The sequence below is a fragment of the Gossypium hirsutum genome, chromosome D05, assembly GCF_007990345.1.
Source record: "Gossypium hirsutum isolate 1008001.06 chromosome D05, Gossypium_hirsutum_v2.1, whole genome shotgun sequence".
Taxonomy (NCBI): Eukaryota; Viridiplantae; Streptophyta; class Magnoliopsida; order Malvales; family Malvaceae; genus Gossypium; species Gossypium hirsutum.
In genome coordinates this window covers 58,878,248-58,906,237 of record NC_053441.1, presented here as the reverse complement: position 1 = coordinate 58,906,237, position 27,990 = coordinate 58,878,248, and the positions used below count along the sequence as shown (strand labels likewise).

The 27,990-nt window shown below is 32.3% G+C and overlaps 2 protein-coding genes across 2 annotated transcripts; both read left to right on the top strand.

Moving 5' to 3' along the window:
• The first annotated feature begins 11,168 nt into the window (after positions 1-11,168).
• On the top strand, positions 11,169-14,849 carry LOC107903618 (probable disease resistance protein At4g27220). Its single transcript, XM_016829710.2, has 2 exons — positions 11,169-11,236; positions 11,876-14,849. The coding sequence occupies exon 2, from the start codon at positions 11,886-11,888 to the stop codon at positions 14,847-14,849; it is 2,964 nt and encodes a 987-aa protein (XP_016685199.1). The 5' UTR covers positions 11,169-11,236; positions 11,876-11,885.
• Positions 14,850-17,540: 2,691 nt separating this feature from the next.
• LOC107903619 (probable disease resistance protein At1g61300) lies at positions 17,541-23,755 on the top strand. Its single transcript, XM_016829711.2, has 4 exons — positions 17,541-17,719; positions 18,108-21,087; positions 21,185-21,272; positions 23,508-23,755. Exon 2 carries the CDS (start codon positions 18,118-18,120, stop codon positions 21,073-21,075), a length of 2,958 nt encoding a protein of 985 aa, XP_016685200.1. The 5' UTR covers positions 17,541-17,719; positions 18,108-18,117; the 3' UTR covers positions 21,076-21,087; positions 21,185-21,272; positions 23,508-23,755.
• The last annotated feature ends 4,235 nt before the right edge of the window (positions 23,756-27,990 follow it).

The following is a 27,990-nucleotide window of genomic DNA, read 5'->3' as shown; positions in this document are numbered from 1 at the left end:
GGCAGAGCAGGTTAAAAATAGCAGATATTGCCTTCCTGCACCGACAGCGAAGCAGATCGAAGACACCAGCCTTGCCTCCCTGGGTTGCAGCAAAGCAGGTTAAAAATAGCAGATCTTGCCTTCTTGCACCGACAGCGAAGCAGATCGAAGACACCAGCCTTGCCTCCCTGGGTTACGGCGGAGCAGGTTAAAAATAGCAGATCTTGCCTTCCTACACCGACAGCGAAGAAGATCGAAGACACTAGCCTTGCCTCCCTGGGTTGCAGCGGAGCAGGTTAAAAATAGCAAATCTTGCCTTCCTGCACCGACAACGAAGCAGATTGAAGACACCAGCATTGCCTCCCTGGGTTGCGGCAGAGCAGGTTAAAAATAGCAGATCTTGCCTTCCTGCACCGACAGCGTAGCAGATCGAAGACACCAGCCTTGCCTCCCTGGGTTGTAGCGGAACAGGTTGAAAATAGCAGATATTACCTTCCTGTATTGACAACGAAGCAGATCGAAATCACAAAGCCTTACCTCCCTGGGTTACAGCGGAGCAGGTTGAAAACGCCAGTCTTGCCTTCCTGTACTGACAGTGGAGCAGACTGAAGATAGCATATCTTGCCTTCCTGTACTAACAGCGAAGTAGATCAAAGAGACCAGCCTATCTCCCTGAGCAGCAGTGGAGTAGGTTGGAAATTACAGATCTTATCTCCCTAAGCAGTAGTGGAGCAGATCGAAGTCTCCAGCCTTATCTCCTTGAGCAGCAGTGGAGTAGGTTGAAAATTACAGATCTTATCTCCCTAAGCAGTAGTGGAGCAGATCGAAGTCCCCAACCTTATCTCCCTGAGCAGCAGTGGAGTAGGTTGAAAATTACAGATCTTATCTCCCTAAGCAGGAGTGGAGCATATCGAAGTCCCCAGCCTTATCTCACTGAGCAGCAGTGGAGTAGGTTGAAAATTACATATCTTATCTCCCTAAGCAGTAGTGGAGCAGATCGAAGACCCCAGCCTTGTCTCCCTGAGCAGCAGTGGAGTAGGTTGAAAATTACAGATCTTATCTCCCTAAACAATAGTGGAGCAGATCGAAGATAGTAAATCTTGTTCTCTTGAGAAATTACATCTCCTTAATATTGTAGTGGAGTAGATTGAAGCACTAGCTCCTATACTTCTGAAGATGCAGTAGGAAGGAATGAGGCTACTTAAAGAAGAAGAGTTCCAAGGTCCAGCAAGACCGGGCAAAATTGGGCATTTTTAAAGTCTTTGCTCTGTTCCTGTTACACAACAACAAGCAAAGAGGGGCAGCTGTAATAGCCCATTTTTGCCCGGGCCCAGTACACTCTAAACCCCAGACCCAATCTAAAAACAAAGGCCCGATTACAATGTGGCCCAAATGCCCAAAACAGTTTTTGAAACCCTAGGACAGCAACAGTGGCATTTGGCACCGCAACCTGAGTCCTTCCCCGCGAGTGCTGTGCCTCCGCGCGCATGCGCTCCTCCAAGCATGTACCTGCAAAAGGCAACAAACAGTATAGGCAAGAAAATTAGAAAAATCGCAAATCAAGCAGAGAATAGAATGATTTTTTTCCTTTATTTTCTTGTTTCATTTCGATTATAAAAGCCATCTTAACGTACTGTAATATGGGAAGAAAGAGGAGATTGATACAAAATAAATCAAATATCAGTTTCCTTTTAAGGTGATTATTAGAGCTTTTTTTTCTTTCTTCGATTTATGACTCATTTTCTATATATGCGGAAAAATAAAAAAAAAGAAGGGAAATGGATGCTTACCTTTGCCCTCAGATCTGTTTCAAAAGGGCTTAAAAACCCAACTCAGAGCATTTCCGGTCGCTGGTCACAGTGGAACTATGGCGGAAGGGTGGCGGCCAAGGCTAGGGTCGAAACCCTAGCAGAGAAACATCAAATTTTTTTTTATTTTTAGGGCTGCAAATAACGATTTTGGGGGAAATTTTGATTTAAATAGTGGTACCATACGGTACCGTTTTGAACAAGGACTATAGGTGTTGAAACTACGTCGTATTGGCCCTAACTAGCGCAACCCGACCTGTCCGCGTGTTTTTGAAGCCTGAATGGGAAATTTACGGTTTTGGTCCTCTCACTTCCATAACAGATTCAATTTGATTTTTTTATTTTTAATTTTGACCCTGCAATTGGTTTTTTGTTTCATTTTAACCCAGATTGCAACGCTGCGTTTTAGGGGAAAAGGGAATATTTCCCACTAAGTCCCCCATGTTACCCGCGCGCTGCATTTTGCCCCTAAATTTTATTTTATTTATAGATTTTCCTTTAAATTTGTTTTTAAAATTCGATTTAATCCTTATTTCAATTTACTCATTTTTTACTGAAATTTTGTTTAGATATTTTATTTTGTTGTTTTTAATGTATTTAGTTTTAAATCTAATGTAATTATTTTTATTTTTATTTTTTTAATTTTCATATGTAATTATCTTTTTAATCTATATATATATGTATATTTATTTTTTATGTATATATTTATATTTTTTTCAAGTAATATTTTTCTCATATTTATATATATACATATTTATTTATTTTTATTTTGATAATGTAGATATTATTTAACTATTTTTAATCTATATACATATATTTTATATATACACGTATACATACTCTTTTTTTCCTAATGAATATTCTTTTATATATATATATATACGCACATATCTATTTTTTTATTTTCAAAAATGCTTAAATATCTACTTATATTTTAACACATATTTTATAATTATAAATATATTTCTATACTCTTCTTTATTTTCACAAATATGTATTTTGTGTATATAAATTTTTATAATCTAAATTTTATATATAAATTCATGTGTATTCTTCATAGTTTTAATGTATATGTCATATACCTTTATTCTTTATATTCTTTGTTTTTTTATTTATTTATGTTTTCTTTAATTTTTTTATCTTGCTCGTTTATTTAATACTTGGCATGTCATTAACTTTTCCTCCCTTATGTATATTTGTTTCGTTTATTTATTTGTTTATATTATTTCAATGCCATTATCGTATTATTATTGTTGTATTTGTTATTTTGATATTTATACATACAACATAACATTACATCATCTTTTTACTCGATTTTAAAAAATAGAACTTTTCAAAATAGGGATAATACTCGTATTTAGGATTTTCAAGAAAATTGAGCCCTAACATATTGGGTTCCGATTTTTTTGTAAAATCTAACAATCGAGGATTGCTCTTTAATCAAACAAAATAAAACTTATCATCGGGAATTCAATATGTTGTGTCCTAACGTATTGGATGTGACACGTTGATTTCTCGAGATAAAGATTTTTTTAAAAATAAAGGAAATATTGAATGTTTGAGATTTTAAGAAATCGTGCCCTAATGTATAGGGGCTGCGATTTCTTCATAAATTTTAAACAATTAGATATTTTCTTAAATTTTATTACACGAGTTTTTGACTAACTCATCGTGAAGAGAATAAAATGTTGTGCCCTAACGCATTGGGTGTGATATTTTTTCTTTTTTCAAAATGAGAATGTCTTAATAAATAATTTAATTTAATTAAGGATCACATTTTTTTAAACTCTCGACTTCAAGACATTAATTACTCAATTTGGTACCAATTTTTGGGCATTACGAAGGTGCTAATCCTTCCTCGTACCTAACTGACTCCCGAATCCATTTTTTTTAAAACTCGTAGATCGAAGCCGTTTTTCAGGTGCTCCAATCACACCGTAATAAAAGATTGGTGGCGACTTCCAATTTTTCCATTTTTAAAAATCGACAACTAAATTTTTGTTCTCAAAAAAATGGTTTCGACACATATGAGATTACAACGTCAAAATGAATATCAAAAATTAAAATAAAATAATCATATGCAATATGTTATTCCAAGAAGGTAGTTGATAATACGATTAAATATCAAGGAAAAATAAATTTCATATGCAATTTTATCTAATTTCTCTAGTATTTATTGTTGGGTTATAGGGACAAGCCAAAAGTTTTATCTTTGTGAGGCCAATTAAATTACAAACCTTTAAATGAGTCAAATTACAATTTTATCTTTGTTAATGCTTGTTATTTTAGAAAGGTAAAGGGTTTAAACTAGAATTTTTTTCATCTTTGGAAGGCCAAACTGTATTTTACCATTAAACTAACTTATAGTTTTAAAAATTTTAAGGGACTAAAATGATATTTTTTTTATTTTAAGGGGATAGGGCCTTTACCTACCCCCCTTGGCACTATCCCTATTGGGTTATTTGATCTTTTAACATTTAACATATACTCTATTACTCTTTTTCATCAACAATTGGCCGCTTACTCTTTTTCATCAACAATTGGTCGCTGAGTTTATTGTCATCTAAATCTGAATTCGTATTTGTGTCATTAAGATTATCACGATCTAATTCTATTTACTTTTTAATGGATCGTCTCAATTCCACCTACGAATGAGGTTATGAGATATGCAACATGCTAATGTAATCCAACCTTATTTTTTTATACTATATCGAAACAATGTTATTAATATAAAAATCTTTTTTAGAATAATATTATATCTCTACTTCAACTTCGATCCAGTTGGACCCTCCAATAGGCCACTGATCAAGGCTTAACAAGTAACATAATTAGGTAAGGATCTTCACTTAGCTATAAATGCCCAAAGGTACCAACATTATTATAGTGGTCTTCTCTAGACTCAAAATTTGAAATATGCTAAACATTCATATTGATCAGGCCCCCTACTTGACTGATTCTTGCATGGTCCTAGAATGGGTGAATTGGTCTTCCTCGACACTACCTCTTCCTCCTTCTCCACTCCCATTAATACTGTGTACCAACAATGATAGAGGTGGCGGTGGATCGAACATGCGCAAAACCCTAGAAATTCACCCTCTCAATATACAAATGAAAAAAAAAACAAATTTTATGTTCAAAGAGCTTGTATTCGTTGCCAAAAGATTTGGAGATTGAAAGATACATAGCTTTTGACACGATTCATGGTAGTTGGATATTTGTGGGCAATCTATTTTTATTTCGGTAGCATATGGTATGTGCTTGCATTTTTCTTTTTCTTTTCGGTTGTGGTGCATTGGTCTTTGAGTGGGGTTTTAGAATACATAATTTTCTCTCTGTACGAATTTTAGTGGAATTTGGGGTTTGATTCTTTGATCATGGTTTTCCTGTTGTGATAGTTGATGGGGTTCAAGTGTATTGTTGCATAGTAAGAATTTCATGATGTTTGCTTGTGGTTATTCTCTTGTTTTATTATAATTCAATGGTTGACTTTGTCATTCAAGGGCTGGATCCCAGTTTGTTTCATTGATTGAACTTCTTGTTGATTCTTAGAGAGCTCGTATGTTTGTATAACAAATGTATTGCCTCTATAGTACATAAAATAAAAGCATAATAGGGGGATGTTAGACATGGTCATGCTGATTCCACTCAATTATACATTAAAGTAGAACATGTCCTAAATACACAAACATAACGTTTGTTAAGTACTTATCAAAACATGTATAAATGAAGAATATCCTGAAAATAGAAATTACAAGAGTTGCCAGGTTCGGAAGATAGGGAATAATGAGCTTCTTTCTGATAACATGCTCTTTGACTTCAACATAAGTTAGCGTGGCTTGCAAATAATGCACCAGACTTGTTAAAATTGCTTATTGCTTTTAATGTAATTCACCACTATTCTATGGTACATGCAAATGCAAAATATGGTTTGCTTGTTACTTGTTCATAGCTTCTCGGCTAACCTTTACAACCATCATTAATTTTTTTTAATTTCCTTTTTACATTGTTGGCTTTTATATTATTGAATGTTGTCACTGAATGTCAAATGTTAGACTGTTTTAAGTTATAATTCGAAGTTGTTGTTGTTTTGTGTGTGCTTTAAATATGTTTGGCTCATTTTCTCCGGTATGATTGTTAGTCTAGAAGAATTAATTGAAGCTATGCTTGTTTATGCGTCTCACTGTGACCAATATCACTGCAGTTTAAATTGCCTATAGCTTGTGTTTTTTTGGTCATCTACAGCCTTTGGTGACTATCAACTAAGACATGATACACAATAACATTATTGCAACTCTTTATCCCAGAGGTGTAATCCCCTGTGTATGTATGTATATCAGCAGAGTGCAACACCCATGCATGTGTATGTTTATTATAAAAAAGAAAAATCGATGGTGGTGAATTAGAGGGACCCGCGAAGGTTCCCACAAGGTTTCTTGCATATGTGTTATTAACAATAAGAAAATGAATGGAAGGGGGACCCTCCCACGAGCATAACCCCGCCTATGTATATATATATATATATATTATATTTTATTAAAAAGAGAGAGAATGATGATTGAAAGTTTTTCATGGACAATTACACTTCACGAACAGTTATTACTCGACATCTTTTCTTTCACACTAACAGGCGATTATACCTCCGTAGACAGTAAACACTCGGTATGCTTATTTGTACTTATCTATACATGAAAATCTATACGAGTTTCAGAAAGGGAACCTATGAGGGGTTCCTACGAGTGGTTCTACCACCTAGCATATATATGTATAGTCATATAGTATATATGATACACAAAGGAAACCCACAAAAGACTCCTACGAATGATTACTTGTTGTCTACATTTATGTAATTCTACTTCCATTATGTAAACCCAAGTCGAGTAAACTTGGTCGAAGGTTGTGATTTGACGTGGCAGGGCCTTACACTCCACGTAATTCTGATCTTCGAGAGCCACAGTAATGTGATCGACTTGTGATTCTTACCGTAAGTCTCCCCCTATGTGTTTAGGAGCAGGATCTATCATAAGCCTTCTGCTCTAAGTGGAGAAAGCACCACCATTTTTCCATAAGTCTCCCCCCATGCATATTGGAACAGAGCCTTTATTACCACTTTTCGTAACCTCCCTTGATGCGTCTTGGAGTAGGACATTAGGGCCCTTCTGTGAATCTTTTGGGCTCTCGATGGAGGTAAGACATATCTTCTCCATTTCAGCCCTTTAGTGAACTCCTTGGGCTCTCGACAGAGGTGAGACATAACTTCTACATTCGGCCCCTTCTGTGAACCCTATAATGACTCAATTTTTAGTGGTGTCAAATTTCCATAAATTGAGTCCATAACTATTAAATATGGATATTTACAGAGTTAGTATAGATGTATTAAAATTTAGTTAGTATATAGATGTATTGAAATTTAGTTAAATAATTTAGTTGAAAATGTGGTTAATTAAGGCCTAGAGACTAAATTGTAAAAGTTAAATCGCTATAGAGTTTTAATTTGATAAAAGTTTGGGGGCTTAGATAAAAATTATCCAAAGGACTAAAATGGTTAATAGACCAATTTTAAATAGATGATAGTGGGGTGTGATCTTGAATATCATTAGATAATATTAATTAAAGATTAATGTTAATTAAACACGATTAAAGTAATTAATTAAGCTTAATTATAAACTAACCTAGCTATATAAACCAAATTTAGTGGAAGGAGAGATGAATATTCATCTTTTTCAACTGGCCAAGGGAGTAAAGCCAAGTAAAAATGCCATTTTTGAAACCTTGTTCATTCGACCAACATTTACAAGTAAGTCTCTAGCCATTTTGTTTTTTTTTTATAGATTTTTTTTTATAATGAGAGCTTGATTAAGCTAGCTCATGTATCAATTTGTTCAATTGGTGAAATTTCGATAAGTTACCATTGTTGAGAATTGAATGAATTAGGCTTGAAATTGATAGAAATTAAGCTTAGGTTATCAAAAGGACTAAATTATAAAACTTGATTGTTAGCCTTTTATATTAGGGACAAAATTGAATAAAATAAATTTTTTTATAAAATTGTGGTAGGAATAGAAAGTATAAGGTCCCTAATGAATACATGTGAAATCAAATTTTATTCCGAAGCTTTAAATCGAAAGTTTTTCTTATCTCAGGTTTAGAACTAAATTGAATAAATTGTAAAATAGGCATGATTAAACTTTAAGAATGTTATTCAACCCCATTGGCATAAATTGTGTAATGTCAACATTTTTATTTATTTGTACTTTATAATCTCATTTCTCTATTTTAATGCAAATTCTTGTATTGTTTTAAGGTGGTGATGAGAAAGTTGCTCCATTGCAGCTTCATTCGGATACCTCTCAAGTTGTTTAGGATGGAGATAACGTGGGGGATAGTGTTAAGGTCACCTTGGATGGTGCTCAAGGGAGTTCCTGGTTTATCTTGCCAGGAGGGTCTTAATTGTTGGATCTACAAAACTCAAGGGAAAACTGCTAGCATAGGGCGTATGAACAATTATAAAGCTCATCATGGGTACGGAGACTCGAATCACCAACTTAAAGCTTATACTGCTTAGCTACATCCATAATACCAGTTGGGATATGTACCAAATACTGGCTCTCGGCAGAGTATGAGAGACAAAACCCTCACCGGGGACAATACGAGCCTATTAATAGGGATTATAAATGGTAAACTTGGTAAATGATATCAAAATGCAATGGTATGATGATATGGAACCACTTGTGTACTGATGTAAATCAAAATGAAGAATTATGTAAATGGTTATGCGTAACAGTTGAATACGAGCCTTGGGGGGCGAAGCAATTGTGAATGACTCAATAGACCTCAAAAAAGTTTTATATGCATGGTGTCCTTGGTTCAAATTTCATTATAGATAATTTTTTATTGATTTATACAGATATGAAAATACGAAAACACCATCGTAATCATATATCTTACTTTACAAATAAAATTATTTTTTCGTATTTTTCTTACTGAGTTGGGACCGATTGATGGGTTAAACCAACTCAGTAAAAGACTTAATACATAATATAGATTCTTATAACGTAAATTATATTCGGAATTTTATAGTTTCTTATAATGTAAAAACTACGTCAAGAAATAGAAGAGGTAAAAAAATAGAGACATGTCATTTTTCTTAAATTTTTTTATATATTCTTTTTAAAGAATGGGTATTGGATATTTTGATATTACAAAGGCTTATGAAATTGACCTTGATGCCATTTTTTTTTAATCAAAAGAATACAAATTAAACATACCACAAAAAAAAATCATTTTTCAAACTCAATTCAAATTTTCATTACATTTAAATTATGTAAAAGCTACGTCAAGAAATAGAAGAGGTAAAAAACAGAGACATATAATTTTTTTAATTTTTTTATATATATATTATTTTTAAAGAATGGGTATTGGATATTTTGATATAAATAATATAGAGAAATTTTGAAGGGTTTAAAAGAAATTACCCTCATTTTCACTCGCTTTATTTAATTTTAAAAATTTTATCTATTTTTATTTAATTTTTAATTTTATAATGTTTTAAAATTTTAAAAATAATTTAAGTCAAATTAACTGAAAATATAAAAAAATTAAGGACTAAAATTATTATTATTTCAATTTAAAAAGTACCATATGTAAGAAATTGTCCAGAGTTGGATCCAAAATTGAATACTGACAACTTCAACAACGCAAATAATTTAGTAATGGGGTGCGAATAACTCTACCTAATACAACCCATTTACTTATATATTTAATTTCAAGGTGTAACATATAATTATGCCTTCTTATACCTATTATTATTAAATATTATTCATTGCCAACTTCAATGATTTTGTTTTGATCTCCAAGGTCTATCACCAAATTTCAAGCATCCTGCCAAGGTAATTTTCTTTCATTTGCTTAACCCATGAAATTGTTTTTCCAACTGTACACCAAACAGCTCCAATCCAACGCGCACTTTTTGAATTGAAATTGAATTAACTTTAAGGGATGATTGTAACTATCCCATATTCAGAAGAGATAATGAATATTGTGTTGTAAGATTTTAACGTTGGTTCATTTCTCATGTTTCCCTTGGTTCAAATCTCGTTATGGATAAATTTTTATTGATTTATAAATATATGAAAAGACGAAAACACCCTCATAATCATATATCTTACTTTGCAAATAAAATCTTGAATATATTGTTGAATAACTAAATAAAGGAAATTATCATTCAATAGAATCCACTAACAAAACAAAACCAAATTAGTAATATTATCAAGTTGAGTTTCATGTCTTTAAAGTAATTGATATGACAAAAGCTTATGATAAATTGAACTTGATGCCATTTTATAGTATAAAGAATACAAAATATACCACCAAATTTTCTTTTTCAAACTCAATTCAAAATTCCATTACATTTAAATTATTTTTCAAAACTCAAATTGTAAAAATAAATTATATTTAGAATTTTATCTTTTTACATCTTGTAATGTAAAAGTTATGTTAAGGAACATAAGAGGTAAAAAACAAAAAACAAATGATTTTGCTTAATGTTTTTTTCTTTTCTATATTTCTTTTAAAGAATGGATATTAGATATTTCGATATGGATAATAAAGAGAAATTTTAGAGGGTTTAAAAATAATTATCCCTCAATTTATTTATTTTTGAAATGTTTATCTACTGTTATTTAATTTTTAATTTTATAATATTCTAAAATTTTAAAACAATTTCAGTACAATGACAATTTGAATTTCAACTATTTTTAAAATACCCAATATGAGATATTTCAAGTTGTAACATATAGTTAGGCCTTCTTATACCATACTTTCCCATTATGATGCTGCTGCTGATGTTGTTGTTACAACTGAGCACCAAGATGACCGCAAAACTTACCCAATAAGATAATTACATGTAAAAAATATTAAAATAAATAATACATTAAATTAAAAAAATATTAATTTAAAGAAAATAAATGTAATTATTTAAAAAATTTTAACTCAGTAAAAAAACTTCTCAGTAAACAAACATATGAAAGATTGAAAACTTTTGAAAGAAAAGAAATATTGAAACAAAGGTTGATGGTAAAGAAATGCTCAAAAATAGAATTAGGGTCATTTTGACAAAACAAGCAAAAATTAGTGATCAAATTTATCATTAAACCTAATTATTATTATTTTTTTGAAGGGACCTAATTATTATTATTTAATGCGAATTATAATGGGTGACAGCAAAGAAAAAAGTAAAAAAAGATGGATCTCTTACTCATGTAATTATTAATTATTTTCGTCTTTTTATACATGTAATTATTAATTATTTTCTCTTTCTTCTTCTGCTTCACATACTTTCCCAGTAATTCCTATCATAATTTGGCTTATTTCTGTTTTCACCTTCTTCTTCACTCTTTTTAATTTCTTTTGATGTCCAAGGTCTATCACTAATTTTCAAGCATCCAGTCAAGGTAATTTTCTGCCATTTGCTTAATGCATGACTATACAATGATTGTTTTTTATTATCAGCTTCTGTTATAGCAGCTAGCTTTGTAAAATAGTCAAGGTAATAAGATCTGAAGCAATGGTTTCCTCTAGTGATTATCAACAGTTTTAGATTTTAAGACAGGATGATCAGCAGCCATAATCTACTATAGATACAAATTAATACGAAAACAGCTATGCTTTGTAAGATAGTCAAGATAATACGATCTGAAGCAATGATTTCCTCTACTGATTATCAATTTTAAGACAGGATGATCAGCAGACATAGTCTACTAGATACAAATTAATACGAAAAGAGCTACCCAGAAGCAATATAATGTTGAAATCTCATGCTGTTGAACATTTTACCTCTTAATATTCTGTAATGAACTCTTGCACATTTGAATCTAGCATGTTATATAGTTTGAGAGATTGATTCTGGATCTACAATGGTGACCAGAATTTCATCATGTTTCTGTCTGCCACTCATCCATAGCTCCATCTAATAGACGCCATTGCTTGAAACTTGCATTCATGCTGACACTGACATATCAATACTTACTAAAATATCCAATTCATTCACAGATTTTCATTCTCTGCTACTTTTTTATATGATTGCATTGCAGGGACATAGCAATGGAGTACGTAGAGCCTGTTGTCGGCATTGCAAGTTGTCTCGGAACTCCTGTTTGTAAATATTTGCAATATCACAGAAAGCTGAACGATTATGTGAGAAACTTAAAGAGGATCAGAGATGAATTGAATTGCAGAATGGAAGATATAGAGCTGCAGTTGAAAGCAGAGCTTCTTCGTCCTCTGGGGAAGATACCGAAGAAGGGAGTTGAAAATTGGTTGAAAGATGTGAAAGAGATGATTAGGGAAGCACAAGTTGTTGAAAACAAAGTCAGTAATGGGAGATATCTCTGTCGTGCTTGCAACGGGAAGCTGGTTGATGAAAAGTCTCGAGAAATGCAGGAATATCTTGATAAAGCTCCTAAAGCCTCTGAAGGTCTTGCCATGGATGGTCCAAGTGCTGGGTTGCCACTGGAAACATCAGAACTAGTTGGAGAGGAAGCTGTCAGAAAAGAGATTTTGGCATGTTTGATGCAGGAGGAGGTAAGCAAGATTGGTGTTTGGGGGATGGGCGGCGTGGGTAAATCAACCATCATGAAGCACATCCACAATGATCTTTTGAAAGAACAACGATTTGAAAGGGTTGTTTGGGTTACTATATCAAAGGAGTTCAATATTGTGAAGTTACAAAATGATATTGCAAGTGCATTGAATGGAAAGATTCTCGAAGAAGCAAACAAGGTCAGTCGAGCAGCAATCTTGTCCGAAATGCTGAAGAGAGCAGGAAAACATGTTCTAATCCTAGATGATGTGTGGACTGAAGTCTCGTTTGAAGAAATTGGGATCCCTAAGCCAAGTAGCAGCAATGGGTACAAGTTGGTGTTGACAACCCGTGTGGAGCAAGTTTGTAAGTCTATGGGCTGTAAGGTGATAAAAGTAAAGCCCCTTTCAGAAGAAGAGGCCTTGATACTATTCTTGAGTGAAGTTGGACCTAACATAGTGCAAAATCAAACTTTAATGCCAACTTTGAAGCTTGTTGTCAACGAATGTGTAGGTCTGCCTCTTACAATTGTCGTCATAGCTGGTACATTGAGAGGAGAAGATGACCCTCTTGTTTGGAAAAACACACTCAGGGAATTGAAAGAGAGAATAGGGAAAGTGAAAGAAGGGGAAGATAAAGTGATCGAGAGTTTGAAAGTTAGCTTCAATCACTTAAAAGACGAGAAAATGAAGCATTGTTTCTTACATTGCGCATTATACCCTGAAGATTTTCAAATTTGGAAGGATGGGCTAATTGAGTGCTGGATTGAAGAGGGATTCATAGATGATATGAGTACAAGACAAGAAATGAAAGATAAGGGCCATGTTATTTTGAAGGAATTAGAAGATAATTGCTTGTTGGAAAATGTCTCGAGTGAAAGAGTGAAAATGCATGATGCAGTGAGAGACATGGCATTGTCGATCACAAGAACGAATCCTCGATATATGATACAAGCAGGTTTGCAATTAGAAGAGTTACCAGAAAAGGAGCAATGGGGTCCGGATATCGAGAAAGTGTCACTTATGTATAACTCCATATCAGAAATTTCCATAGATGTGCTGCCCACAAAATGTCAACTGCTCACAACCTTGTTATTTCAGGGTAATCCTATAAAGAAGATCCCATATTCTTTCTTCATAAACATGCCCTGTCTTTGTGTTCTCAATTTGTCTTTTACAAAGATCGAGAGTTTACCAAATTCCATCTCTGAACTAAAGAACCTCACAACATTGTTGCTTCGTGGCTGTTCTGAATTAAGAGATCTACCATGTCTTTCGATGCTTCAAGAATTGAAGAAGTTGGATCTTTGTGGGACTAAAATTGAGGAAGTCCCTGAAGGAATGGATATGCTGATAAAGCTAAGATATCTTGATCTTCCACTTCTCACTCTGAAAGAGACACCCGCTGGACTTTTACCAAAACTCATTCACCTTCAGCACTTGGGTTTTCATGAGAACAATGAAAAAACGAGTCTAAAAGCAGAGGAGATGGAACCATTGAAGAAGTTGGAGTGCTTTACTGGACGTTTCGAAGACATCAATGAATTCAATAAGTTCATCTCCTCAATGCAACAAAGTAAGAAAAATCTCATCAAGTACTCGTTACAGTTGGGCTCATCTTTTATGCGTGCAACAAGAGATAAAACAGTAACAATTGAAGGAGTCCAGAATTGGGAAGGCGATTTAATTATGCACCCAATTGAAATTCAAGAGTTGATTATTTTAAAGTGCGACTATTTGAGAAGCTTAGTCGATGACAAGTCTTCCTTCAAAAATGCGATTGACTTGAGGGTTTGTTGGATTTGGTGGTGTGAAGGGATAGAGTGTGTTGTTTCCCTGTTCTCTTTTGCCTCTTCTTCCGCTCATCCATTTCAGAGCCTCGAGGTGTTGTATCTTCAATATCTGCCAAAGTTGAGCGCCCTTATTATGAAAGATGAAGAAATTGGTTCAGCAACAGCATCAACTTTGGCTCCGTCTGCGACCTTTTCCCATCTTAAGGAAATTAAGATAGACAGCTGCTCAAGTATGAAGACGTTGCTTCCACATTGGTTGCTTCCAAACCTCCAAAACCTGGAAGAAATACACGTGGAGGCTTGTAGACAGCTAGTAGAAATATTGGGAGCAACAACATCAGAAGTTGAAGAAAAAGGGAGTGATGCATTAATCAAATTCCATCTTCCCAAATTGAGAGAGTTGTCATTCTGGGAATTACCAAATTTGAAGAGCATATGCAGCAAAAGTGGAGTGATGGTTTGTGATTCTCTCCAACTTATCCAAGTTGATGGAGATTGTGATAAACTGAAGAGAATTCCTCCATTTGTTCCCCTTGTTGGCAATGGACAGCCATTTGCATATGCTCCACCTTCTCTTACCATCAGGTCAAGCACAGAATGGTGGGAATGGTTGGAGTGGGATGACCATCCAAACTATAAAAATGTTCTTCAACCCCTTTGGAAGGATAAAAGGTATGAACCATTTATAGTTTAGTTTATTTTTTTTATTTTTATAAATCTAATTTCTCCATTTTAATAAAATTTCAGGTATATTTTGTGATGATGTTGAAGAGAAAGATAAAAGTGGGGGTGGGAAAGAAGGAGGGGGAAGGATAGTGCAAAAGAGAGGAGAAAAGGAATGATGGAAGGAAGAGGTTAAGAGCATAAATAAGAAATCAAACAGCCTCCACTTTTTAAACATTTTCCCTCTCTTATTCTCTTATTCTTCTCTAATATATATATATATATAGTTTCCAAAATAACCTTCTAAATTTTCATACTTATATTTAAAACATTTAAGTTATAAACTTATTTTGATATTATTATAATCTTTTATCTCATTTAACACTAATATATTATTTCGTAAATTTTAATAAATATCAAATTTTATATAATGATATATATTCGAGTAAACTACAAAAATAGTCACTTTTGTTTGTCTCAAATTACATTTTAGTCACTTATGTTTGAAATGTTACGTTTTAGTCACTTACGTTATGACTTTGTTACGAAGTAATCACTTTATCATTAAACTTCATTACCTCCCTAACGTTAGTCTTACATGGCAATACAAATGGGTTTTAAATGTCAACTTGGATGTCCATTTGCTGGGATGAAAATAAGTTTTTAATTAAAAATTTTAATTTGGACTGTCATGTAGAACATCCAAGTTGGCATTTAAAACCCATTTGGACTACCACATAGGACTGTTGTTAGGGAGGTAAAAAGCTTAACGGTAGAGTGACCGCTTCGTAACAAAACGATAACGTAAATGACTAAAATGTAATATGAGGTAAACAAAAGTGACTATTTTTACAATTTTTCCTATATATTCGCTTCAAATTTTAAAGTAAAAAAAATATGGTATAGAAGTTGGCTATCAACCCCTCCATGTCTTGAGACGGTACAGCTCGAATTCAATTTAAATAATAAAAATATTTTATTATTTTTGAACAGTAAAATGAGTCATTTTTTGGATTGACCGAGCTAGGCCAAAAATGGGTTTAGATTTAGAAAAAAATGTAGATTGTTTTTAAGAGTATATCAAGAGTCTAATAATTAAAAATTTTATTGTCTGAAAGGTTCAAATAACGCTAGAAATCTTATCACACGAATATGCGTGTGGAAGTCACGTATTATTTTAATATGAAGTGTTTACCCTTTTTATATTAACAAAGTACAAAATGTTATCTCTTTTATATAATTAATTTATAATTATTTGTCTTTAAAATGATTATGCTATCAATCATTTAAGCATTTTTTTACTAATAATTCTAATAAAAGTTTTAACATTGAAAAGCATATAAGTTAGAAATAATTATAAATTAACTTTTTTAATTTTTTTTAATTTCAAAATATGCAATTTTAAAAATTAACCCATTAGATATCATATTATAGAACTTGTAGTATAATTATATTTTAGTTTATGCAATAGGGTATGTAATCAATAATTTATTTGTATGCTATCAGTGATTATTATTATATCATATTTACATAATGCTGTCATGTCACATCCCAAAAATCGGGATAGTAAATCGGGAGTTAGTGAATTAAAAATCGCAATTAAGTTTTAGAATTAAAACTAAAATGATAAATTTTGTGAGCATTGAGGCTAGATTTATTGAATTTTTTATATTTAAGATCAAATTAATAGAACGTGTAACTATTAGAGGACTAATTTAGTTACTAGACCAATAAAAGAAAGCCCAATCAGCTTGGAATGATTAAAATATTTAATTCCGAAAAGTTTAATGACTAAATCGAAAAAAATTAATAGTTGGATGAACAACATAAAATGAAAAGCATAGATAAGCATTTTTATAGTTTTATAAAAAATAATTGTCAACATGCGCATGATGTGAAATGTTAGAATGTTTTGAGTTTTAATTGGTTATCATCAACCACTCAGTAACTATCAAGTAAGACATTCGCAGTAACGTTATTGCAACCCTCGATCACATGGGGTGCAACACCCCCTCCCAGGCATGTGTATGTTTATTATAAAAATAAAAATAAAAAGAAATTGAACTAGCAATTGAAGGGAATCTCACGAGAGGTGCAACACCCCCTCCCAGGCATGTCTATGTTTATTACAAAAATAAAAAATTGAAATTGAAATAGCAACAGGAGGGTATCCCATAGTTTAATGCCAACTATAATGGCGAACAGCAAAGGAAAAAAAAACTAAAAGAAAGATGGGATTTCTTAATCATAATTCTGCCTTCGTGGAACCTATTACACTTTTGCTTATTTCTATTTTATATATTATCAAGATCAAATTGAGTGAAAGTATAAAATTTAAAAACTAAAATTGTTATTATACCAATTTAAAAAGTACCACTCAACAGTTAAATGACAAAAAAATTAATTTTAAAACCAACTTAGATTCAATGATATAGCATATCGAGAAATTTGTATGTAATTAAAAATTTATTTTAAGTTGAATAAACTTACTTATATAAAAAGTTTAAATAGATTTATTCACATCTTACTAATGTCCATATGTAAGAAATTGTCCAAAATTGAATTCTGACAACTTCAACAATGCAAATAATTTACTAATAGGGTGCGAATAACTATACATAATAATTATGCATTCTTATACCATGCCAACTATTATTATTAAATATTATTTCTTGACAACTACAATGATTTTGTTTTGATGTCCAACGTCTATCACCAAATTTCAAGCTAATTTTCTTTCATTTGCTTAATCCATCACATGCTTTTCTTTGCTTCATTCATGACTTTGCAATGGTTGTTTCTGATTATCTACTACTCTTAGCAGCTAGCTTTGTACGACAGTCAACTTCACCGCTTCAATTTCAGTTCTATTCTCTCAACACTTTTCAGCCACTAAGTCAGGTAATAAGATCTGAAGCTATGATTTCATCTACTGATTATCAACAGTTTTAGATTTTAAGAGTGGATGACCAGCACACATAATCTACTCTAGATAGAAATTAATACAAAAAGAGCTTCCCAGAAGCAATATAATGTTGAAATCTCAAACTATTGAACATTTTACCTCTTCATATTCTGTTGCACACTTGAATCTAGCATTTTCTATTAATTGAGAGGTTAATTCTGGATATACAAATTTCATCATGTTTCTGTCTGCCACCCATCCATAGCTCCATCTAATAAACGCCATTGCTTGAAACTTGCATTAATGTTTACACTGACATATCAAAAAGCCAATACATTCACAGATTTTCATTATCTGTTACTGTTATATATGATTGCGTTGCAGGGACATAGCAATGGAGTATGTAGAGCCTGTTCTCGGCATTGCAAATTGTCTTGGAACTCCTGCTTGTAAATACTTGCAATATCACAGAAAGCTCAATGATTATGTGAGAAACTTCAAGAGAATGAGAGATGAGTTGAATTGCAAAATGGAAGATATAGAGCTGCAATTGAAAGCAGAGCTTCTTCGTCCTCTAGGGAAGATACCGAAGAAGGGAGTTGAAAATTGGTTGAAAGCTGTGAAAGAGATGATTAGGGAAGCACAAGTTGTTGAAAACAAAGTCGGTAACGGGAGATATCTCTGTCGTGCTTGCAACGGGAAGCTGGTTGATGAAAAGACTCGAGAAATGAAGGAATTTCTTGATAACGCTCCTAATGCCTCTGAAGGTCTTGCCATGGATGGTCCAAGTGCTGGGTTGCCACTGCCAACATCAGAACTAGTTGGAGAGGAAGCTGTCAGAAAAGAGATTTGGGCATGTTTGATGCTGGAGGAGGTGAGCAAGATTGGGGTTTGGGGGATGGGCGGTGTGGGTAAAACCACTATCATGAAGCACATCCACAATGATCTTTTAAAAGAACAAAGATTCGAAAGGGTAATATGGGTTACCATATCAAAGGAGTTCAATGTCATGAAGGTACAAGATGATATTGCAGCTGCTTTGAAGTTGAAGGAAGATTGGCCCAGAGAAGGAGACAAGCTCAGACGAGCAGCAATCTTGTCAGAAATGCTGAAGAACGCAGGAAAGCATGTTCTAATCCTAGATGATGTGTGGGATAAAGTCTCTCTAGAGGAAGTTGGGATCCCCGAGCCGTGTGGCAGCAATGGCTGCAAGTTGGTGTTGACAACCCGTTCGGAGCATGTCTGTAAGTATATGGGTTGTAAGGTGATAAAAGTGAAGCCCCTTTCAGAAGAAGAGGCATTGATACTATTCTTGAATAAAGCTGGACCTAACATAGTTCAAAGTCCAACTATAATGCCTACTCTGAAGCTTGTTGTCAAGGAATGTGCGGGTCTACCTCTTACAATTGTCGTCGTAGCTGGTACATTGAAAGGAGAAGAGGACCCTCTTATTTGGAAAAACGCACTCAGGGAATTGAAAGAGAGAATAGAAAAAGAGGAAGAAGTGGAAGCTAAAGTGATAGAGCGTTTGAAATTTAGCTTCAATCACTTAAAGGACGAGAAAGTGAAATATTGTTTCTTACATTGCGCATTATATCCTGAAGATTATGAAATTGGAAAAGATGAGCTAATTGAGTGTTGGATTGAGGAGGGATTCATAGATGATATGGGTACGAGACAAGAAATGAAAGAAAAGGGCCATGTTGTTTTGAAGAAGTTAGCAGAGAATTGCTTGCTGGAAAATATTACCGATGGATGTGGTCAACCTTGCATAAAGATGCATGATGCAGTAAGAGACATGGCATTGTCGATCACAAGAATGAATCCTCGATATATGATACAAGCAGGTTTGCAATTAGAAGAATTACCAGAAAAGGAGCGATGGAGTCGGGATATTGAGAAAGTGTCACTTATGAATAACTCCATATCAGAAATTTCCATAGATGTGCTGCCCACAAAATGTCAACTGCTCACAACCTTGTTATTGCAAGAGAACCCTATAAAGAAGATCTCAAGTTCTTTCTTCATAAACATGCCTTATCTTAGTGTTCTCAATTTGTCCTCTACGAAGATCAAAAGTTTACCAAATTCCATCTCTGAACTAAAGAACCTCACAACATTGTTGCTTTGTGGTTGTTCTGAATTAAGAGATCTACCATGTCTTTCCATGCTTCAAGAATTGAAGAAGTTGGATCTTTCTGGGACAGAAATTGAGGAAGTCCCTGAAGGAATAGATATGCTGCTAAAGCTAAGATATCTTGATCTTAGTGTGCGCACTCTGAAGGAGATACCCGCTGGACTTTTGCCAAAACTCGTTCACCTTCAGCACTTGGGTTTTAATAGACAAATAAGTCTAAAAGCAGAGCAGATGGAACCATTGAAGAAGTTGGAGTGTTTTACCGGACGTTTCGAAGACATCAAGGAATTGAATAAGTTCATCTCGTCAATGCAACAAAGTAAAAAAAATCTCATCAAGTACTCTTTACAAGTGGGCTCATATAGGGTGGGCCCAGCTTTTATTCCTCGTAGAAGAGATAAAACAGTAACAATTGGAGGAGTCCAGAATTGGGAAGGTGAGTTAATTATGCACCCAATTAAAATTAAAGAGTTGTATATTTTAAAGTGCGACTATTTGAGAAACTTAGTCGATGATAATTCTTCCTTCAAAAATGCGATTGACTTGAGGGTTTGTAGGATTTATGATTGTGAAGGGATAGAGTGTGTTGTTTCCTTGTCCTCTTTTGCCTCTTCTTCCGCTCATCCATTTCAGAGCCTCGAGGTGTTGGATCTTCAATTTCTGCCAAAGTTGAGTGCCCTTATTATGAAAGATTCAGGAATTGGTTCAGCAACAACATCAACAGTGGCTCCGTCTGCCACCTTTTCCCATCTTAAGCGAATTGAAGTATACAGGTGCTCAAGTATGAAGACGTTGCTTCCACATTGGTTGCTTCCAAACCTCCAAAACCTGGAAGATATTAGGGTGGGTGCTTGTAGTCAGCTAGTAGAAATATTGGTAGCAGCAACATCAGAAGTTGAAGAAAAAGGGAATGATGCATTAATCAAATTCCATCTTCCCAAATTGAGAGAATTGAGACTAAATAACTTACCAAATTTGAAGAGCATATGCAGCAAAAGTGGAGTGATGGTTTGTGATTCTCTCCAACTTATCCAAGTTGTTGAATATTGTGATAAACTGAAGAGAATTCCTCCATTTGTTCCCCTTGTTGGCAATGGGCAGCCATTTGCATATGCTCCACCTTTTCTTACCATCTGGTCAGACATAGAATGGTGGGAATCGTTGGAGTGGGATGACCATCCAAACTTTAAAAATGTTCTTCGCTTCAGCCCCTGAGGAGGATAAGAGGTATGAACCATTTATGGTTTTGTTTATTTTTTTATTTTGATAAATCTAATTTCTCCATATTAATAAAATTTGATGTATATTTTTGATGTTGGCGAAGAGAAAGATGAAAGGGTTGGTGGAGGGGGGAGGATAGTGCAAAAGAGAGGAGAAAAGGAATGATGGAAGGAAGAGGTTAAGAAGCAAAGGTAAATAAGAAATCAAACTGCCTCCACTTTTTAAACATTTTCCCTCTCTTACCATTTCTTCTATTCTCTTTTTCTTCTCATATATATATATATGTACTTCCCAAAATAATCTTCTAAATTTTTATATTTATAATTAAAACGTTTAAGTTATAAACTTATTTTGATATTATTATGATCTTTTATCACATTTAACACTAATATATTATTTCGTAAATTTTTATAAATTTCAATTTTATATAATAATATATATTCGCTTCAAATTTTAAAACTAAAAAAAAATATATATGGTATAGAAGTTGGCTATAGACCCTTCCATGTCTTGAGACGGTACAACTCGAATTCAATTTAAATAATAAAAATATTTTTAAATTTATATTTAAATATAAAAATATTAATATAAAATTATTTTATTATTTTTGAACAGGAAAATGAGTTATTTTTTGGATTGACCGAACTAGGCCAAAAATGGGTCTAGATTTAGAAAAAAAATGTAGATTGTTTTTAAGAGTATATCAAGAGTCTAATAATTAAAAATTTTATTGTCTGAAAGGTTCAAATAACGCTAGAAATCTTATCAGACGCATATGCGTGTGGAAGTCATGTATTTAATGTCTAAAAATAACATATAATAAATAATAAATAAGATCATGTATTAATTAAAATATATTCCATTTTTATTAATATATTAATAAAATATAAACATATTTTAATCAAAATGATTTAAGGTGAAACAAAACTATCATCATGGTTTTATTTATAATATTATAATTTTTTTATTAATTAAAATGATGTATATACGATTAGGCATTAAAAATAATGATATTTATATATTTTATTACTATATTATATTATATTATTAATTATTTAATTTTATACTATATTATTTCTTATTATTTTATCCATAATTTACTATGTTATGAAGTGTTTACCCTTTTTATATTAACAAAGTACAAAATGTTATCTCTTTTATATAATTAATTTATAATTATTTGTCTTTAAAATGATTATGCTATCAATCATTTATGCATTTTTTTACTAATAATTCTAATAAAAGTTTTAACATTGAAAAGCATATAAGTTAGAAATAATTATAAATTAACATTTTTTTAATTTTTTAATTTTAAAATATGCAATTTTAAAAACTAACCCATTAGATATCATATTATAGAACTTGCAGTGATTATTATTATATCATATTTACATAATGTTGTCATGTCACATCCCAAAAATTGGGATAGTAAATCGGGGGTTAATGAATCGAAAATCGTAATTAAGTTAGATTATTACAATAATTAGGAATTAATTAAATAAAATATTAAAATTAATATAATTAATAATTTTATGTTAAGAAATTAAAATTGGGTGTTCGAGAATTAATTTTGTTAAAATGGATTTTTTTAAAATATTGAGTTTGAAAATAATTGAGAAAAATGTATTTTAATTAAACTAAGGTCTGAATTGAAAAATAAAGGAAAACTGGAAGTTTTTAAATTGCAATTTTTCCTTATTTAAAAAAAAAAAAAAAGCTACTCATCTTCCCCGTTTCTTTATGAACCCAACGATCCTTCCCTCTATTGAATTTCACAATCAAAATTTCCCCAAATTCAACTCTAATATTTTCTTTCAAAATTAACTCATCCTTAATGATTTTCTAGCTATCCAAACACATCCACACTGTCCAATTTTCAAGAGTAAGTGTTCCTACCTAAACTAATGATGATTTGCAAATGATGCTTAAATGTGATATGTTATGTGTTGTATATTGAGATGACAATAAAAATGTTATGTGTTTATAACTGAATATGATATGAGTCTTGCTGATTTTATATACACTATATGAGATCTATATGTTGTGACTATTTGAGCATAATGTGAGCACTTGTAAGTGCATGATATGAGACTTGAATATGTGATATGAACATGAGTTGTGTGATATGTGAAAGTGTGCATAAAACAATAAGTATACATGTTTAAGTGGATGTGTTTGGACGGTGATAGCTTTACGCTACACATTATATTGGTTGTATTTGGAAATCTGGTTACCCAATGCAATATATTTTGTACATATGCTTCATAATCACATTCTGGCAACATATTAATGTGAATGCTATGAATTATGCTTCATTGCTCACCGTGATTAATTGTGATTGTATGCTTTCTTTTAACTTTGGATATCGTGATTACTTGTGGCAATCTCTAAGCTTGAAAAAGCTCACACTCTTTTATATTTAACAGTGCAGAGATATAGCTTAAACGAGGAGGAGAAGTGAGCTGCCAAGTGATCCAAAGCAAGACATTTTAACTTGACTACGTTTGGTGTGTTTTTAAATCAATAAGGAAGGCAATGTGGGACTAATCTAGAGGGTTTTAGACTTTGAACTGTTAATGATTTATTAATGGACAATATGGGTTGTTTAAAATGGTTTTTAGAACTTTTAAAATTGGTTCGAATGAATGCTTTCAATGGAAGATTTGAGAATGAATGTTATTGGTTGAATTAGTAAGGTGTTGTGTACTTGTTTATTGGCTAACATGTAAATTGCAGGTGGATTGGCTTGTTGCGTATTGAGGTAAGTCCAAAATGACCATATAGTATGTTATGTATCAATTATGCACTTAGAAATGCTTAAAATACAAAATTTACATTTTGAGTAATTGAATTGTGACTTTAGGGTTGCATGACAGCATAGTCATTTACTTGAGATGTCAAAACATGTTAATGTAAGTTATATGACATGTTAAAATAGGGAGAATAGCATGAAATCTCGATTTGGTATGTGTATGAGGGTGTCAAAGTGTCCAACACAAGTACTTGAAAATTTGCAATACCGATATTGGGCCGATGTTGCCACATGGGAATCATGAGGTCGCAACACGGTAATTAAAGAGTTTTGGGCATATTTTGAAACTTTTGCAAATAGGTTTTTATTTTTACACAATAAAATTAGAAGCCTTAAACAACATGAAATGCTTTAAAAATTTACATGACTTGGTTTTGTATATTGAATTTTAATATGGTAACTTCAATTTCTTAAAATAGTTTTACTGGATATTTTGAATAAAATAAAATAAAATAAAATAGAAAGAGAGGAAATTTTTTGCGGAAAAGAAGAATAAAATTAAAATTAAAAAATTAAAAATAAAATTTTAATAAAATATCACTAATTTCCCCCAACTCTCCACTAACCCACTAATCAACCTAATCCCACCAAATCCGACACTTCAATCCACATCCAATTCACATTTATACAGAGTTTTGAACACAAGACCTCAAGACAAGCTAACACCTTACTGCTCAAACATAGAAGCTCATTCTAATATAACTTGACTTGCAATAGAATATAAGCCAAACCGCCAATGAATAGGCTAGGATCACAAATAGCAAAAATTTCTAAAAGTAGGACTTGAACTCAAGACATCAAACACACAATCAAAACACTTAGCCATTGAAGCAAATACATATTTGTGATAAAATTCACAGAAACAAAGTTAAATAATCAGGGCGTTACAATGTCGGTATTGGAATTAAAATCTGAAGGTAACTCCGATTCCATAGAGGAAGGATTAGGTATCCAAATTTAGGTTCATTCTCTCTTGTTTTTTCTTGAAGGTGGAACATGGAGGAGACTAAAAGAATTGAAATCTGAGGCAACATGAAATGTTGCATTATAAATCATAAGACTGCTATTTGCTCTAATTTAGATACATATGATTTATAAATATTATATTTTATAATCATAGTAGAGAACAATGGGGCCAACAATAATGGAAGACAGCAAAGGAAAAAACTAATAATAAGAAAAGATGGAATTTACTTTACCTTTGTGGAACTTAAAAATAAAAGTTGCCCCGAACACCATAAAAATTGACTCATAATATTGCTTGTTTTCTTTGATTATTGTTCCCATAACTGCTATTGTTAGTGTGTGGTGATACAAATGAATTTATGAGAAATTAAAAAAAGGTTTCAATACGTGTATCGATACCACTATTTTAAAGTTCTATTTACTCCCACCTATTTATTGCTGTGCAAAAGAGTTACTCATAAATTGACCTTGAGGATACAATAAAACCTAATGATTGTCAACGTTTTGCACTAACAAAAAGAATTCACTGAGCATTGAATGGAGCATAGCAAGAATACCGATTTCTATAAAGAAGTAATTTTTCATAAAACAATCTAGGAATATTAGAAGATGGAGAATAGATTTCGATAACAAATTAAAAAGAGAACAAAACCAAAAAAAAAAAAGAGTTAGAACATTACATGATTCCTCAATATTTCTCAAAACCGAATCATTACTATTATCAAGTTGAGTTTCATGGTCTTAAACGACATCTAGAATTGGTATTATAGAGGCTTATAAAATTGACCCTAATGCTATTTTTTTTATTTAGAAGAATACAAAATATACCACAATTTTTTTTCAAACTCAATTCAAAATTTCATTACCTATAAATTATTTTTCAAAACCCAAATTGTAAAAGTAAATTATATTCAGAATTTTATCTTTTCTTACAATGTAAAAGTTATGTCAAGAAACAGAAGAGGTAAAAAACAGAGATCAAATAATTTTGCTTAATGTTTTTCTTTTCTATTTTTAAAAGAATTTTAGGGTAAATTAAACCATTAGTGATTCAATTATGGGTAAGTTTTTATTTTTATCACTTAACTAGAAAAAATTACAATTTCGTCACTAATGTTTTTGAAATTTTGTTTTCACCCAACTGTTAAGTGGAATTTGTTTCAATTGGTATAATAATTATAGCTCTCAATTTTTATATTTTTATCAATTTGACCTTGATTTTTTATAAAGATTATAAAAAAAACTCAAAATTATTTATAAAATAAAAAATGTATATAAAAATTGTAGAAAAATAAAATCTTGAATATGTTGCTGAAGAACTAAATTGTATGAAAAATAAAGAAAATTACCATTCAATAGAATCCATTAACAAATTAAAAACAAAACAAAACCAAAACAAGTTAAATCATTACATGCTTTCTCAATGTTTCTCGAAACTAAAATAGTAATATTATCAAGTTGAGTATCATGCCCTTGAAGAACATCTAGAACTCATATTACAGAGGCTTATAAAATTTAACCGGATGCCATTTTTTAGTAAAAAGAATACAAAATATACCAAAAAATTATCTTTTTCAAACTCAATTCAAAATTTCATTACATTTAAATTATTTTTCAAAAACCAAATTGTAAAAATAAATTTTATATAAAATTTTATCTTTTCTTATAATGTAAAAGCTATGTCAAGAAATAGAAGAGGTAAAAAACAGAAAACAAATGATTTTGCTTAATTTTTTTTTATAGGATGCCGACTAGTATATTTAATTTCAAGTTGTGACATATAATTAGGCATTCTTATACCATACTTTCCCATTATTATGATGCTGCTGCTGCTGCTGATGTTGTTACAATTAAGCACCAAGATGACTGCAAAACTTGTTAGTAATGTCCAGAATGAATGGAGAGGACATGGCAGATTAGAGGTTTTATTATCAAGTAGTGAATTATTACAGATTTAAAGAAGAATCAAATTGTAAATCAGCTGATAGACACAACTGCTGAGAATCAAATACCCAAAATGCCAACTACAATGGCAGAAGCAAAGGAAAAGTACAAAAAGATGGGATTCCTTACTTAATACTTCTGCCTTCCTACCCACAACATTCTTTCTTCTTTCACAAAATTTCAACCATCCACTCTACCTACTTTCCTTTCATTTGCTTCTTCCATGACATGCTTTTCTTTGCTTAATCGTTCTGCCTTTCTACCCACAACATTCTTTCTTCTTCACTGTTTTTATTTTGTTTTGATCTCCAAGGTCTATCACCAAATTTCAAGCATTCCGTCAAAGGTAATTTTCTTTCATTTGCTTCATTCATGACATGCTTTTCCTTGCTTCATTCATGACTATGCAATGATTGTTTTTTTATTATCTGTTAGCTTTGTAAGATAGTCAAGGAAGTCAACTTCATTGCTTCATTTTCAGTTCTAATCTCTCAACACATTTCAGCCACTAAGTCAGGTAATAAGGCAATGATTTCCTCTACTGATTATCAACAGTTTTAGATTTTAAGACAGGATAGGATGACCGGCAAACATAATCTATCATAGATAGAAATCTCAGACTGTTGAACATTTTAGCTCTTAGTATTCCGTAATGAACTGTTGCAAACTTGAATCTAGCATTTTATATACATTGAGAGGTTAACTCTGGTGACCAGAATTTCATCATGTTTCTGTCTGCCACCTATCCATAGCTCTATCTAATAAACGCCATTGCATTTATGCTTCCTTTTCATGCTTACACTAACATATAAAAAATTATTCAAAAATCCTATACACTAACATATATGATTGCGTTGCAGGGGCAGAGCAATGGAATACGTAGAGCCCGGTGTTGGCATTGCAAATTGTCTTGGACCTCCTGTTTGTAAATATTTGCAATATCACAGAAAGCTGAACGATTATGTGATTAACTTCAAGAGGATCAGAGATGAATTGAATTGCAAAATGGAAGATATAGAGCTGCAATTGAAAGCAGAGCTTCTTCGTCCTCGGGGGAAGATACCAAAGAAAGGAGTTGAAAATTGGTTGAAAGCTGTAAAAGAGATGATTAGGGAAGCACAAGTTGTTGAAAACAAAGTCAGTAACGGGAGTTATCTCTGTCGTGCTTGCAACGGGAAGCTGGCTGA

What these genes read in the sequence shown, in the direction of transcription:
- LOC107903619 (XM_016829711.2), top strand. Translation starts at nt 18,118, where the DNA reads ATGGAGTATGTAGAGCCTGTTCTCGGCATTGCAAATTGTCTTGGAACT.
- LOC107903618 (XM_016829710.2), top strand. Translation starts at nt 11,886, where the DNA reads ATGGAGTACGTAGAGCCTGTTGTCGGCATTGCAAGTTGTCTCGGAACT.